The 16,047-nt window shown below is 46.6% G+C and overlaps 2 protein-coding genes and 1 long non-coding RNA gene across 12 annotated transcripts in view; 2 read left to right on the forward strand and 1 right to left on the reverse strand.

Annotated features, from left to right (window-relative positions):
• PRPS2 (phosphoribosyl pyrophosphate synthetase 2) overlaps positions 1–2,462 on the forward strand; it is a 45,361-nt gene extending 42,899 nt beyond the window's left edge. For all 5 annotated transcript variants that reach the window (XM_035711886.2, XM_035711881.2, XM_035711882.2 and 2 more), the window contains one exon: positions 1,659–2,462. In XM_035711886.2, the coding sequence (XP_035567779.1) occupies positions 1,659–2,108 (450 nt within the window). In that variant the 3' untranslated portion in view covers positions 2,109–2,462. The remainder of the gene's footprint in view (positions 1–1,658) is intronic.
• Positions 2,463–5,189: 2,727 nt separating this feature from the next.
• On the reverse strand, positions 5,190–7,078 carry LOC112652907 (uncharacterized). Its single transcript, XR_003131816.3, has 3 exons — positions 6,597–7,078; positions 6,310–6,507; positions 5,190–5,476 (listed from the first exon to the last, which is right to left on the reverse strand). It is a non-coding gene; the product is annotated as an uncharacterized LOC112652907 (long non-coding RNA).
• TLR7 (toll like receptor 7) overlaps positions 5,559–16,047 on the forward strand; it is a 30,838-nt gene continuing 20,349 nt past the window's right edge. Inside the window, exons 1-5 of one of the 6 annotated variants that reach the window (XR_007409386.1) lie at positions 7,153–7,293; positions 8,781–8,905; positions 9,414–9,519; positions 9,960–10,192; positions 10,371–10,520. Coding sequence is in view for 5 of the 6 variants with exons in the window: in XM_049107534.1 (XP_048963491.1) it covers positions 9,977–10,192 (216 nt within the window). In the remaining variant the exon portion in view is untranslated. The other 5 variants (XM_049107534.1, XM_049107532.1, XM_049107535.1 and 2 more) reach the window with 5 other exon arrangements.

The raw sequence follows: 16,047 nt of genomic DNA on the forward strand, positions 1-16,047 counted from the left end.
TTTGGCCCAGGGTGTGATCCTGGGGACCCGGGATCGAGTCCCGTATCGGGCTCCCCACATGGAGCCTGCTTCTCCCTCTGCCTGTGTCTCTGCCTCTCTCTGTGTCTCTCATGAATAAATAAATAAAATAAAAATAAATAAATAAAATAAAAAGTACGACCATGCCCCCTCCAGGGTAAAAACCTGCTTTAAGAGACGTCTCGGCTTTGCTAGCCATTTCTGGTGTGCTTCTGCTGTTAAGCTTGTTTTCCTACATCCGCTGGCTTCTCCTGCTTATCACGGATTTTCCTCAGAGCCAATTTGTTCCCCAAGGAACGTCTCAGGGTCCCTGATGGAGGCCTTTCGGGGAGGGGCAGGGGAGGCGGGAGGTGAGGAGGGAAAGCAGGGGGAGGATGGGGGTCCTAGCAAGGACCAGCCTTTCCCTGAGCTCAGCTGCCTCTCCCTGGGGACAGATGCCCACTGCTCCCTCCTTTTTGTCCCTCGGGCCATTTTTCTTTGCTCCCCCAGGAGAATTTATGTCAGAGTTTCTCAACCTTAGCTGGATATTTGGGGCTGGGTCACCCTCTGTGGTGGGGGCCGCCCTGTGAACTATAGGATGTTCAGCAGCCTCCTTGGCCTCTACCTAGGAGACGCAGGTAGCAATGCTCCCCCCCCCAGCCACCCACACACGTTTGTAACAACCAAAAACCCGTCTCCAGACACTGCCACATGTGCCCTGGGGGCAAAATCGCCCCTGGTTGAGAACCACCGATGGATTCTAACCAAGACCTTCTTCCTTGATCCTCTCTCCTGACATTCACTCAGGTCAGAATTCCAGAGAAGATCCATCCTGGCTTCTGGACCAATTTCAAGTAGAAAAGCAGCCTGGAGCAAAGTGAATAAGGCAATGGCGATCATCAATCACTTAAAAAATTTAAGCGGCACTGTTTTGGCAGGACTTGAAATTAATACCGAAAAAAATCACATTCTCCTTTTGGTGCAGGGCTGCAAACACTGATCCCTGCTTCTGGCAGGAGGTGGGTGAGATTTGAGCAAGTCACTAACTTATTGGTTTCCTCAGTGTCCTCCAGGAATGGTTCCAGCCTTAGAATGGGTCATGAAGTGTGTTTTGTTTTTGTTTTTGTTTTAATCAAGAATCTGATTAAGGGACGCCTGGGGGGCTCAGGCTAGATTGAGCATCTGCCTTCATCTCAGGGCGTGATCCCGGGGTCCTGGGATCGAGTCCTGCATCGGGCTCCCTGCATGGAGCCTGCTTCTCCCTCTGCCTGTGTCTCTGCCCCTCTCTCTCTCTCTGTGTCTCTCAGGAATAAATAAAATCTTTTAAGAAAGAAAGAAAAACGGATTAAAGCAGAGCAACCCTCCAAGAGGTGACTGAATTTTGGTCTCACCTCAAGTGACCTCCGGAGGGCAGAGTTTTTGGTGCACGGTGCAGGTGGCGGGTTTGGTGGCCCTTCAGTAATTCTTCACCCAGCCGTGAGAGGCCCGCATGAAGGCTAATGGTGATGCCAAAGGCCATGGAACTGCCATGCGCTAAAAGGGCCAAAGTCTCCCGTGTTCAAACCAGAGTCCATCACTTCTTGACAAATGTCACGGAATTAATTGGATTTGGGAGTGAGATGGAACATTCGAGACTGAGGGAGTCCCCTCTCATTTTACAGGTTAAGGCTCAAAGAGATGGAATTTATTGGCTCAGTGAAGCCACACGGTGCCTTAGAAGAAACAGGACCTCTTGCTGCTTCGACCGGAGATGTTGGCTGGAACCCAGGTCACCTCTGATGACCAACTGCTGTATCACGATGGCGCACTTTATCATTAGGCCTCAGGGCCGTGAGGAAAAGCACAAAATACGCTGTGCTGACTTCCATCAACCTGGAATTCTTCCTCCACAGATTTGGTTGTTCACCTTCTTTCTTCCAGAAATTCTTAATTGCACTCCCTGCCATTGCCTGGTCCATTTTCAGGGTCCTACCAACACGGGGAGATTCAAAACAATGGCACTGGGTCATGGATGGTTTTCAGATCATGATTATTTTGTAGGACAGTGGTTCTCAAAGTGGGGTCCTGGACGAGCCACATCTGTATCACCAGGGAACTTGGGAAAAATGTAAATTCTCTGCTTTCCCCCTTCCCCTGCCAGCTGTATTATATCAGAAACTCTGGGTATAGGCGGTGTGGCTTGCATGGGGAGGAGGGGCAGGCATGGGGTTCAGCGCACCAAAGTTTGAAAACTACCCTGTAAGGCCACGTTTTCTAGTCGAGTAGTGGACAAACTTGGTTGCGTATCAGAACCACCTCAGAGGAGCTTCGAAAAATATTGGTTAAATGAAATGGATTTTAAAAAAATTGTAACTGTGTGTGATGATAGAGGTGAACTAGACTTCTTGTGATCATTTCTCAATATATACAAGTATCAAATCATCACGTCGTACACGTAAAACTAATAAAATGTTATATGTCAATTATGTCTCAGTTTCAAAAATGATGAATTTGTTGCCTGGGCCTTGTCGAGGTGGTGATCCGTGTGTGTCGTATAGGGGAAGATCCTTTCCTGCTTTAATAAACGTGCTTCTAAAAAAAAAAAATAATAATAATAATAATAATAAACGTGCTTCTGACTCGGGTAAGTTGCCGTCACGTTTCATGGTGCATGACTGTAACTCTCGTATTCAACTCAAAAGTTAGGCCTGCTTTGTGGACATTTGGAGGGAATAATGGTTTTCAATTTATCTGAAGATTCAAGTGTCCCTAGAATAGAAGTTTCTTTCTTTTTTCTTTTTTTAAAAGATTTTATTTATTTGAGAGAGCGAGAGACCACAAGCAGGGGGAGGGGCAGAGGGAGAGGGAGAAGCAGGCTCCCCACTGAGCAGGGAGCTAGACAGGGAGGGGACTCGATCCCAGGACCCCAGGATCATGACCAGAGTGGAAGGCAGACCCTCAACGGACTGAGCCACCCAGGCGCCCCTAGAATAGAAATTTTTGATATCTGTGTTCACTTACCCAACAGCTATCATTGCCAGATACTTAATTGCTTGGGGCATTTGAGTTGTTTCTAATGCTTTGATTTGATTTGTTTTTTTTTTAATGTTTTAAAGACTTTATTTATTTGGGAGAGAGGGGGAGAGCACAGGCGGGATGGGGGGCGTGCAGAGGGAGAGGGAGAAGCAGACTGCCCGCTGAGCAGGGAGCAGGCTCTGGCCTAATCCCAGAGCCTGAGACCGTGACCTGAGCTGAAGTCAGACGCTTAACCGAGTGAGCCACACAGACGTCCCTTTCATGCTTTGAACTTATGAAGAGAAAAATACAATCTCGGTTTTCTAGGAACACAAAATCTAAGATAATGCTCTTGTATTATTTCATTGGTGAAAATATAGTTGTTACCAAGAAATATTTTTAAAAATAGTTCTTAATCATTTATAATAAGGGGTTCAACACACACTCCTTGATATCTAAGTAATTTCCAATGGTTTTATTAATATGAGACTCTCCTTTAATAAGTAGTTTCTTTAGGAGGGAAGCTAGAACCAAGAGAAGTAGCTTTATTTAGCGCCATTGTCTCCCCAATATCATCGGTCAGGTAAAGAACAGTAAAAAGGTCAATGAAACCCTGGTTATCTTTTCAAATCCTGAATTCTGTAGGGCAGGCCACAGGCTGGAGAGTCAGACAGGATTTCTACGTGACAGTCCTAGGGCAGAACTCCTTGTCCTGTGGGAAATTTGTTTTTGCTTTTAAGGCCTTCAACTAATTTGATGAGGCCCACCCACGCTACCCAGGGCCATCTCCTTTGCTTCAAGCCAACAGATTGTGTAAAGGTTAATCACATCCACAAAACACCTTCACAGCAACATCGCAAGTGTTGTGAATGATGGTGCTTCCAACTCAACGGAATCACCAACCGGCTGAAGGAATGTGCGGATGCGAGTTCCTGTTGCTTGTGACACGGCCCTGTCCCTCAAATCCCCAGCGAGCACCCTCCCACTGTACCTCACTACTCATGAACCCCCTCTTGGGGCTACAGAAACCAGACGGCGAGACAGACTACCGGTAGTGCCCACTTGGCGAACCCGCTTCGGGTTTTCCAAGACAAGCAGGTAGACCTGCTTGGAGACCACTACGTCCAGAAATAGCCTTTTTTCTTTTGAACCACATCATCTACTCCATTATTTGCATCTGGGGCCTTTTTTTTTTTCAAAGCATCTGACCTTTTGGAGTCATCTGGTGAACGCGAATACTTGGGTGGAACCAGCCCTGGGTGAAGGAAGGATTCTGTTATACGAATTTGCATATCCTGTCAAGAACATCTTCAGAACACTTTCATTTCAAGGTGAAATGAAACTTATGGGACTAAGCAGAGGGTTTATGGGGATGGAGGCGAGGAACAAAAGGCAAGGTCAAGGATGATCCCGGGGCCTTCCAGTGCTACAGTTATAGGGAATACAACGGAGCGACGCACGCTGTGTTCTACTCCACGTCTCACTCACGCAGGGCTGGCTCACGGGATCTGCACATTTCCAACAAAGAATATTATTTGGAAACGGTCATGATTGTATCTGACTGAATGGATTAGAAGTTCAGACTTGTTATAAAAATACCATGATGCTCACCATTAAAGTCCTCTCTCCTTTCTACAAGCAGACCCTGACTTCCAGCATCTGCCAGTGGGACCAGCAGAAACTGGGGGGGGGGGGGGGGAATGGGATCAACACCTCCCTCTCACTCACACACTCACCGAAATCAAGCAACCCTGGCAGAGAAATGTAAGACGTCATGCTTCCCCGGGCTGGGAACACAGCAGTAGGGGGACTGGAGCAATTTGTTTAAGGGCCTTAACTTAGGTTCCCATCAGCTCTAGGAGAGTGTGGATGATGCTAAGTTTCTATGGAACTACTTTGACGTCCATGTCAGAGTCAAATGGTAGGACAGGGACTCAAATCAGAAACATGCCACCTGTCCGTCGATAGGGAGACAGTTAGATAACTTGTGGAATGTCCAGAAATGAGAGATTTTCCAGCTGTAGGAAAAGGAGGAGGATGCTCCTTATACATCCTCAGGGGCAGACAGTATAGAACTCCGAATGGAAGAAGCAAGAGAAGGATAAAGGATTTGCCAACAAAGTGTGCTGTTACCCAACCCAAGTTCAGCTGGTCTTCCTTCCGGAAGGCCATCACTCAAGAGACGAGTTGTGATTGGCAAGGAATAGGAGCTTTATTTGGGAGGCCGGCAGCCCGGGGAGAAGGCGGACTCTTGTTCAAAGGCCCACTCTGAGGTTTCCGCCTGGCCCAGGGGGCTTTGAAAGGGGTTTAGGGTAGTTAATCAGCAAAGGGAGTGCCGTGGCCTGCAACATTTCTTGACGTCCTACAGACTCGATGGTGCCAGCTACAAACGTTATCTCAGTGCTCGGGGAGGAGGGAGGGGCGTCCTGTTTCAGTCTGGTGATGTGCGGGAGGACTCTATGCTTTCTGCAAAGGAGGGCAAGGTCTGTGGATACACAAAGGAGGTTAGTGAAATCGTTTGTGTGACCTAAAAAAGGAAAAATATGTTGCTAAAAAAAAGTAGGTAGGCTAATCAGAAAGCCCAGGCCACGTCCAACAGACTCCCTGTCTTCTGTGGCCTGGGAAAAGTTCTGGTCCTCCACTCCCCAAGGCCAGTGGTCTGCAGATGGAAAGAAACTTTGGAAAGACAAGTAAGGATAAACCACAGACAAAGGCTTCTTGTGGAGAAGGGGGTGGAATCGGGTGGCTGGTGCATAAGGGCAGTGGACGATCTTGTACTCTGTATCCACCTGCACGTGGCTGTATGTAGATATTGTACGGAAGAGACCACACAGCAGGCTATAGGCTTCTCTCCTCAGAAAGGCCCGCTTTTAAGCCTGGCCTTTAGAATCTGGGAACTTGGATTTCTAGTGGGTTCATCTGGGAACTTGGATTTCTAGTGGGTTCGCACCATTTCCCAGAACTGATAAGAGTGGCTCACTGCAACTCAACTGTTTTCATAAACAATATGATTTTTCTTGAACACCTGTTGTCCCTCCATAGAGCTGAAAGTTTTCAAGATTATGTTGGGCAGAAAAAGGAAGATTTTATTTAAACAACCAGGCTATTGATATAATTGAAGTTAAAGTAGAATGATACAATATCCATTATTAGAAAATCAATAACTGCTCTGCTACTGTATTTACCACATTGATTTAAGGAGGACTTAGGATCTTTTGAGTAATAATAATTTTTAAAAAGCAGGCTTTCTTTACACTCGACTACTAGACAAGTGGCATTTGACCGAACTGGTTAATTTAAGCAGCTAGTGAAACTCACCAGATGACTAGTCACTTCGATGGATGAATCTGTAACCATCTTTCTTTCAAAATTGACCTAACTGATCACATTGTTCTTGTTTTCATGATTACTTTCATCTTCATCATCGTAGAGCCTGATTTCTTCAGCACCCGCTATGCACAGGATGCTGGGGACAACGCATTCCTAACTCTTGGGGCCTGTATTATCATTCGGGGGCTAGGAGATACAAATCATAGGTAATAACAATACAAGAAAGCGTAATCAATATGCTACATACAGGGTATCATCATTTCTCAGGATCTTACCATATGAAAACTGGATGTGTCTTTGCTGATCACAAAGTCTCATCCCTCCCTGACAGATGGGGGAGTAGATTTATTTTCATGTAGTCAAATATTTCAGTGTTTCCTTGAGGCTCTGAAGTTGTTGCTGTTGGGTTTTTGTTTGTTCGTTGTCGTCTTCGTACATAGAACATAGGACGACTTTCTTATCTTAAGATCGTAGAACTATTTCTCTGTGGTTTCTTCTAGGACTTTTATTTTTTTTTCTTCTAGGACTTTCAATGTTCTAGGTCTTAGATTTGAATTTTGAACCATCTGAAATTAATTTCGACGTAAGAAACAAAGGAGGACTGTAGCTTAATATTCTCTAAACTTTAAACCAGCTGCCCAACATTATTTTAATGGTTTATTTTGCCACTGATGTGTCTTTAAACTAATGTCTCGTATGTGCCTTTGCTTAATTCTGACATTTCCTCTCTTTCATCGACGTGCTGGTACCATGCCGTTGGCAATGCAGCATTATGATGCGTTTATAGATCTGGAAGGGGAACCCTCCCTTTGTTACTCTTCCATTTAGAAGTTCCCTGGCTGGTCTCACACCTGCTCTTAGCCCAGTCAGATCCAATGCCTCGTGTCTCTAACAAAGATTTACTCAATCTTCGCAAGGAGATGACCTTGGGGACAAATCAGGGAAATTTGAATACCGAATCAACATGAGATGGTATTATGGGGTTATTGTTTATTCTCTTAGATGTCATCCTTCTTTTAGGAGATCACCCTAATCTTTGTGATAAACAAAAATGCCCAAGTGATTTCCAACATGCCTCCCAGTTTGGAGTCAATCTGGCAAGTTACTCATGAAATCCTACTGGTGTTTGGTTGGGGTTGCACAGCATTTATAAATCAATGTAAGCAACATTTCCATTTTTTACCATATTGTGGACTCTAGCCTTAATGACAACTTATTTCTCTTCATTTACTTACATCTTCTTCACGGACGCCAGGGTCCTGGCAGGCAACAGGTGGCACGCTCAAAGAAAGAAATCAATGAATTTAGCAAAGTGCCTTTAGAGACAGTTTGGACAGGATTTGGGGAAATCGGGATAGTGCAGCACTTCAGGGCAGCACTTTGCAACCCCAGGCCTACAATGGCATAGGGAAGGAGCAATCAGTGGAATTTGAGAAGAGTGGTGTCCAGGAGGGCATCACCTGACAAGAGCGTCCATAGAGGGTTGCCGCCAACCCACAGCCTTGCAAAGGGAGGGAGCCAGGGGGTTAAATACCCTGACCCCTACCCCCATTGGCCAAACCTAACCAGCAGCCTTTGGCACCAACCAGTTGGTGAAGTTCATACAGCTCAGCCTCCTGGGACATGGAGCAGAATGGACCTGGGGGCAGGTGAGAGGGCCCGCAGCCCTCAAGGCGGAGCATTAGAGCCTCCTGCCTTCCTCCTGCCCCCTGAGTTCCTAAATGCTCTGTGCTAGTTTGCTACCCCACTAGTTCCTATTTTTGTTACTGTTTTCAATGGGATCTCTCCTCCGAATGCCCCTCTGGATCGGTCATTGTTTATATGTGAGAAAATGACCAATGTGTACATATTGTTTCCAGAGCAAATTGGTCTGATAAGAAGCTATTTGATAGGGGCAGCCTGGGGGGCTCAGTGGTTTAGCGCTGTCTTCAGCCCAGGGCCTGATCCTGGAGACCCGGGATCGAGTCCCACATCGGGCTCCCTGCATGGAGCCTGCTTCTCCCTCTGCCTGTGTCTCTGCCTCTCTCCCTCTCTGTCTCTCTGTCTCTGTCTCTCTCTCTCTCTGTGTCTCTCATGAATAAATAAATAAAATCTTTAAAAAAAAAAGAAGTATTGATGTTTACCGCCCTTGTAAGCATCACTTATATGGTCTGTGCATTAATTCCAGTACTTATAAAAAAAATAATATGTTTACTTTGCTTCTGTTTAGCATTTGCTGAGATAGTACATATAAAGCAGTTAAAACAGTGTCTGGCTTGTAACAACATCCCTGGAAAGATCTTGATTTTTATTGTATCCAGGGGCCAATCTGGGGCACCAGCGACTTTTCAGCATATTAACCCTGATTGTTATCAGCTCACCTCCCCACGCCAACCTGCCTTCTTCACATTCTTTCCAGGTGGACGAGGTGGCCTATAGACCTTTAAACATGCCTACTGATATTTTGACTCTCTCTACAGAAGGACCCAATCATCAGTTAAGAAGAAGGAACAGTTCTCATGAAGACCCCACTTCGAGAAGCAAGGCTTTATATGACACCAGACTACAAGTGCAGCTGACCCCCCCCCCTTTTTTTTTTACTGAAGTGAGTCAGCTAGCTGGAAGCTCTGCTACTGCTTACAAACCCAAGGGGCCCTTTCGGGGAGGCGGTGGGGTGTGGGGTGTGGGGTGGACAACAGAGCAAGGTAAATTTAAACCTCTCAGATATCTATAGAATGGTGGTTCTCAATCTGGAGCGCTTCAGGCCCTCAGGGGATATTTTGCAATGTCTGGGGACATCTGTGGTTGTCACAACTGGAAGGGCAGTGCTACTGGCGTCTAGTGGGTAGAGGTCAGGGATGCTGCTCAATATCTTACAATGCAACAAAAAATTATGTCCCCCAAAAGGTCCATAGGGCTGAGGTTGAGAAAGTCACCCATACAACAAGAAGGAAGGTCAATTTACTGAGCTGTTTGGCTTTAGGCAAAACATTGCCCCAGTTACAGTGGTAGAAGTAAGAGGAACCTGGGGCTTCTGCAAACCTCCTGTCTGGGGTGGCTTTAACACTCATGCTCCTCCCCTAAACCCCCAACCTTGTGTTCACACTGGGAAGCTCTAGGGCTGGTAGCCTGGAGTCTCTGTGACCCCATGCTTCCTGAAGACCATCTCTTCATCTCAGAAGACTCCAGACATAGAATCACTCCATGCCACCCAAAAAGGTATTTTCAACACTGGGACAAATTTGGATAATTTAACCAAGTAGATGTTTGAGCCGCTCTCAGGGGAGGAGAGGGGAGGAGAGCGAACCCAAATCATATGCAAAAAAAATTTTTTTTCCGTTAATCTAAAGAAAAATCTTGATAGTCTCGAACACCAGTTCTTAGAAGATAGAGTCTGATGTTTAATAATATTAGAAATGGTTTTCTGGAGTGTATCTCTAGTTTATATAACTTAGAGGAAGTAAATACTATTAATGGCTGTTTTCAACAGCACATTTTCAAGCCACATTCTAGCATGTTTTGAAGCTACAGTCCTTTAAGATCTCTGAGATGTAAAATTCAGTATTTTCTCTTTCTCTTACTTGATGCTATTGGGTCCATCTCAGGTTCATCTTGACCTCTTTTCTGCTCTGTTCTCTCTCTCTCTCTTTTTTTAAAAGATTTTATTTATCCATTCATGAGAGACACACAGAGAGAGGCAGGGACACAGGCAGAGGGAGAAGCAGGCTCCCTGCAGGGAGCCCGATGTGGGACTCGATCCCAGGACCCCGGGATCACGCCCTGGGCCGAAGGCAGACGCTCAACCCCTGAACCACCGAGGTCCCCACAGCCCCTCTGCTCTGCTCTCTTCAACCAGACTTCTGTATTTCACGGTGGAAGAAGACTAAAAATGGTAAGAACGGCTAAGAGATTCCCTGAAAACGAGTGTGATCTGTAATCTTTTGCGGGGAGAACTGGAAGTAGCTGGCAAGAGAGATGCTTAAGAATTTGCATCTTGGTTATTTGCGGGGGAAACTTCTTCGTGATATTTCATAATCAAGATTAATCATGGGAGTCTTACATAATTTCAGACTAATCAAAGCTTGCTCTGTCCAACTTCCTGCAAGCGTTAATGCGGGCTGTCGTGAGGAAAAACAGATGCTTGGATTGAGGCAATCGCCTCTGTGGATCTCATTTGTTCATTCTGCATTTTTGGCTTTAAAACTGTACAAATCCCTGAAGTCACTTTGTGCTTTGTCCAGCATGCGGGGTCCTCTGAACGAGTACGTATGTGGGGAAACTCATAGGAGCAGCGGGGCAGGAGACCTGTGCTGGCAAAGAAACCAGGGGCGCTTGTGGACAGTAGTTGTGGCTGGAAAAGCAGGCTTTGTTCGAGAACGAATGAAACTGGGGGAAAGAGGCGTCGTCAGTAGAGCCCTGGACTCGGTTGCCAGCACAGCAGGGACATGTGGGGATTTACAGCCAAGGAGCAGAGTGCGGGTCGGTGGATAGAAAATGAGTAAGGGGACATCAGGGGTGGGGGGGCTTCTGGATGAACCGACGGGACAGGACACTTGCTGCCAGCAGGCCAGGCAGATGGGCTGTCACCCGGAGGACGGGAGGGGCCGAGGATGATCAGGGATCAGTGGGGAGGGGTTCTCACTAAACCCACCTACCAGCACTCGCGCTGAACCTGCGCAGATGGACACAGAAACCCAAACGTCAAGGCCTAGTGGCTGAGAGGGGCCTGAGTCCGGTTCAGCCAATGAGTGGCCCAGTCACCAAAGGCCTCCGAGCCCCACCTCCTCTGTCGAGGCAGAACATTCTAGTACCCCTCCAGGTGCCTTCCAGGGCCACAGTGAGGCTCAAGTCACAGAAGATGTGTTCCAGTTCTTTGCAAGCAGAGTGAGCCATTAGAGAAGCCCAAAACTAGTCAGGAAAAGACGTCAGTGGACTTTTCCAGAAACTCTTTTGTCCCCCAAGTGAGCTATGGTGGAGTGCGTTTCAGCGGGAACCCACTCCGATTTCTAGATCTGAATGTTGGCGCCAGGGCTCATGTTGTCCTGAGGTCTAATGAAGAGTTAACCACGGGGGGAGCTATGTGACAAAGGAAACAACTGCTTATAGTTTCATTTCCTAGAAACTCAGATGTCTATTTTTAGGCCAACCCATGCCCACATCTGCCTTTGCCCCCTGAGGGATGGGATGAGGGGACTGGTGATAATAAAGACGGCTCAGAGTGACTGACCACTAGCTACAGGCCACATGTCACGCTAAGGGCAGAGCATTTCGGCTTCTAAGCCGCCCGGTGCGGTGCAGATGAGGGAAGTGGGTCTTCAGGGGCTTAAGGAACCCGGGGGGGTCGTGCCCGGGTGCCCTGACTGCAGGAGCCGTGCGGGGCCCCCCTGCTCTCCTAGGCCAAGCCCACCGCACACCCATACCCAGGGGACCGTACGTGTGAACTTCCATTATGATCCCTTACGGCGGCCGGCAAAAGGAGCGACTGGCAGATCTTTTATAAGAAAAGATTTGGAAACAATTTTCAAAAGAAGAGATAAAAGAGGTCAGAAAGCACAGGGAAATTATTCAACCTCTTTTGTTTAAAAGATTTTATTTGGGGGATCCCTGGGTGGCTCAGCAGTTTAGGGCCTGCCTTCGGCCCAGGGCGTGATCCTGGAGGCCCGGGATCGAGTCCCACATCGGGCTCCCTGCGTGGGGCCTGCTTCTCCCTCTGCCTGGGTCTCTGCCTCTCTCTCTCTCTCTCTCTGTGTGTGTGTCTCTCATGAATAAATAAATAAAATATTTTTAAAAATAAAAGATTTGGGGGATCCCTGGGTGGCTCAGCAGTTTGGAGCCTGCCTTTGGCCCAGGGCGTGATCCTGGAGTCCCGGGATCAAGTCCCACATCGGGCTCCCTGCATGGAGCCTGCTTCTGCCTCCTCCTGTGTCTCTGCCTCTCTCTCTCTCTCTATGTCTATAAATAAATAAATAAATAAATAAATAAATAAATAAATAATTAAATAAATATATATTTAAAAAATAAAAAATAAGAAAATAAAATATTTTATTTATTTATTTATTTATTTGACAGAGAGAGCACTAGCAGGGGGAGGAGGGGCAGAGGGAGAAGCAGACTCCCTGCTGAGCAGGGAGCCCGATGCGAGGCCCGATCCCAGGACCCGGGGATCATGACCCGAGCCAAAGGCAGGTGCTTGACTGACTGAGCCGCCCAGGTGCCCCTATTCAACCTTATTAATAGTTATATGTCCTATCCTTTGATATGGAAACTCCACTTCTAGAAACTCTTTTTAAAGGCATGATCAAGGATGTGGCAAATTATTTATAGAATAGTCTATGCAGCGTGGCAAAGAGTATCTCATGCCAATGTTGGGGAGGGATTACTTAAATGTGACTCCCCATCAAATCATGTCTTAATTAATTAATTGATTGATTTTTAAAGATTTTATTTATTTATTTTAGAGAAAGAGAGACAGTGTGTGCCAGTGGGAGGGAGGAGCAGAGGGGGAGGGAGAGGGAGGGGGAAAGAATCTCAAGCAGACTCAGTGCTGAGTGCAGAGCCTGACGTGGCACTCGGTCTCACGACCCTGAGATCATGACCTGAGCCAAAACCAAGAGTTGGATGCTCAACTGACTGAGTCCCCCCAGGCGCCCCTCAAGTCATGTTTTTTTGTGAATTTTGTTTTTTTTTTAGATTTTATTCATGTATTTATTTGAGAGAGAGAGAAAGAGATACAGAGCATGAATGGAGGGCAGAGAGAGGGAGAAGCAGGCTCCCCACTGAGCAGGGAGCCCCACGCGGGGCTCGATCCGGGGAGCCTGAGATCATGACCTGAGCTGAGCTTAACCAGCTGGGCCACCCAGGGGCCCCTCAAATCATGTTTTTTAAAAGAACACTGAACACACACAAGAAGGTACTTATAAGATAGTGATAAATGAAAGCAGCAAGCTAGAAATTGGGAAGTATCGTATATTCCTGGTGTTTTTAACGTGCCCACGCTAGATGCTTACTCGGCATTGGTTCATCTGGGAGGATGTTTTACACGAACACATGTGTTACCTATTTTTGTTAATAGTTTCTCAAAACAGCCCTGCATTCTAACCATTTTACAGTTGAGAAATGAAGATTCTCATGAGGCAAAGTGATTCACCAAAGTCAGAGAGCTCTTATGTGGTACGATAAGAATTGAATATCAAATCTTTCTGGGATTCCTGGGTGGCTCAGTCAGTTGAGTGTCTGATTCTTATTTTGGCTCAGGTCATGATTTGAGGGTCCTGAGGTCAAGCCCCACATCAGGCTCCACGCTCAACAGGGAGTCGGCTTGAGATTCTCTCTCCCTCTGCCCCTCCCACCCTCCTCCTGCTCGTGTTCTCTTTCTCTCTCTCTCTTTCTAAGATAAATCTTTAAAAAAAATTTTAAACAAAATAAAATGAAATCTTTCCCCCAACAAACCCCTAGCTAAGACTGGAATGCTTCTGACTACGTGAAATAGACACAGCAATGGGGCGATCCGTATTAGAAGGAAACGTGTCGATATGTACCCGTGGTTAAGCAGTTTTAAAAGTAAAAACGTTATTCTGCTCTCGACTATAATATATTTCTTTGTGGCCCAGCAAAGAGGTAATGAGAAATTTATTTCCTAAATTAATCAAACCAAATTAACCAACATTTATTTTATTTTTAAGATTTTACTTATTTATTCATGAAAGACACAGAGAGAGGGAGAGAGGCAGAGAGACAGGCAGAGGGAGAAGCAGGCTCCACACAGGGAGCCAGACGTGGGACTCGATCCGGGTCTCCAGGATCACGCCCTGGGCCGAAGGCAGGTGCTAAACCACTGAGCCACCCAGGGACTCCCCAAACCTGTTCATTTAAACATTTGAAAGATTGTGCTACAGTTAAATCCAATCATTACAGATGAACCAACCAGTGTCTTGCAGGCCAAGGGCAGATCCCTTCTGTCTCAGAAGCTTACCAAAGCTTGGGGCTGAGCGGCACACCGTGGCCACGGCCCATACCCGGTTGGCCACCTACGTCTGCACAGCCTACAAGCCAAGAAAGCCCTCAGTTTTTGAGTGATTGAGAAAGTCAGAGGAAGGATGCTATTTCATGACCCATCCCATTTCTGTTAAATTCAAATTTCCGTGCTCGCAAATAGTGTTATTGTTTGGTTAGATACGGTCTGTAATTGCTTTGGCACTATAGGGCATCTTCCTCGTTGGTTGAGTAGTTGTGACCGAGACCGTGTGGCCTGCGAAACATAAAACACTTACTAACAAGTGAAAACAAGTGCCGATGGTTTGGTGTGGTTTATGGGAAGCAAGCACACAGGGTGTAAGGTCAAATAAGATTTAGTATCTTCTGGTCTTGGGTGCCTGTCGTGATGGGTAACAGCTGTCAAGTTCCTCGCTTATGTAAGACTACTTTCTATCATTTTATTCTCTTATTTTGAAAACTAAGTCTGTTGGGCTAAAATGGTAAGAAATAAATGATGAAACGTCTCTGTATTTTTAGAGTGAGTTGATTATATCCTTAGGTTTTTTTTTTTTTTTGGTTATATAATGAGACTTTGACATTTATGGTAATTACATTTTACAGAGATTAGTCTATAATTAGAAATCTTTGAAAATTTGCAAAAAAAATAAAAAGAGGGGGGCTACTTCATCATAAATTTATTAGGGAAATTCCAAATAGAGTCTCAGTCTATAAAGTAAATAGAAAAAGAAGGAAACCAGGGGCTCCTGAGGTGGAGTGATTCACCAGCTAACTTCCCTATTCGCGGAGTGTGGTGGCCACATGGCTACCTCCTTCTGGAACAATTCAGGGCGCTGCCGAGTTGACCGGAGGGCCCTCCTGGGTGAGCTCCAGACAGCACAGCAGCGCAGCGCTCACACGAAGGAAACGGTATTTGAAGCAAAGAAGGAGGCCGTGCGGAATAACTTCCAGAAACCCTGAGCAGATGTGAGGGGCTTCCTTTTATTTATGGTTAAGATGGAAATTCAGAACCCGGAGCCTCGCTCCCCGCCCTGGCACCCTCGGTGGGCGCACGGTTGCGCAGGTGCGTCCTGCAAACGGGCCCATCGGTGCACCTTGCGTTCCCGGGGTCGGCGGCTCCGGGGTGGCCGTGGGACACGGCGAAGGGGCTGGAGAGGCGCCCCAGGGGACAGCCGGCTTCCGCAGGGTGGGGTCTTGGGCTCCTGATCTCCAGGAAGGAATACAGACTCTATGCTGGTTCACAGTCCCCACCCTCTGCACTTGACCTTTTTTAAATTTTTTTTTTTTTGGAGTTCAATTTGCCAACATTTAGCATAACACCCAGTGCTCATCCCATCAAGTGCCCCCCTCAGTGACCGTCACCCAGTCACCCCAACCCCCTGCCCACCTCTCCTTCCACCACCCCTTGTTCGTTTCCCAGAGTTAGGGGTCTCTCATGTTCTGTCTCCCTCACTGATATTTTCACTCATTTTCCTTCCTTTCCCTTTATTCCCTTTCACTATTTTTTATATTCCACGAATGAATGAGACCATATAATGTTTGTCCTTCTCCGATTGACTTACTTCACTCAGCATAATACCCTCCAGTTCCCTCCACGCTGAAGCAAATGGTGGGTATTTGTCGTTTCTAATGGCTGAGGAATATTCCATTGTATCCATAGACCACAGCTTCTTTATCCATCATCTTTCGATGGACACCGAGGCTCCTTCCACAGTCTGGCTATTGTGGACATTGCTGCTAGAGACATCGGGGTGC

Source organism: Canis lupus, chromosome X, assembly GCF_003254725.2.
Source record: "Canis lupus dingo isolate Sandy chromosome X, ASM325472v2, whole genome shotgun sequence".
Lineage (NCBI taxonomy): Eukaryota > Metazoa > Chordata > Mammalia > Carnivora > Canidae > Canis > Canis lupus.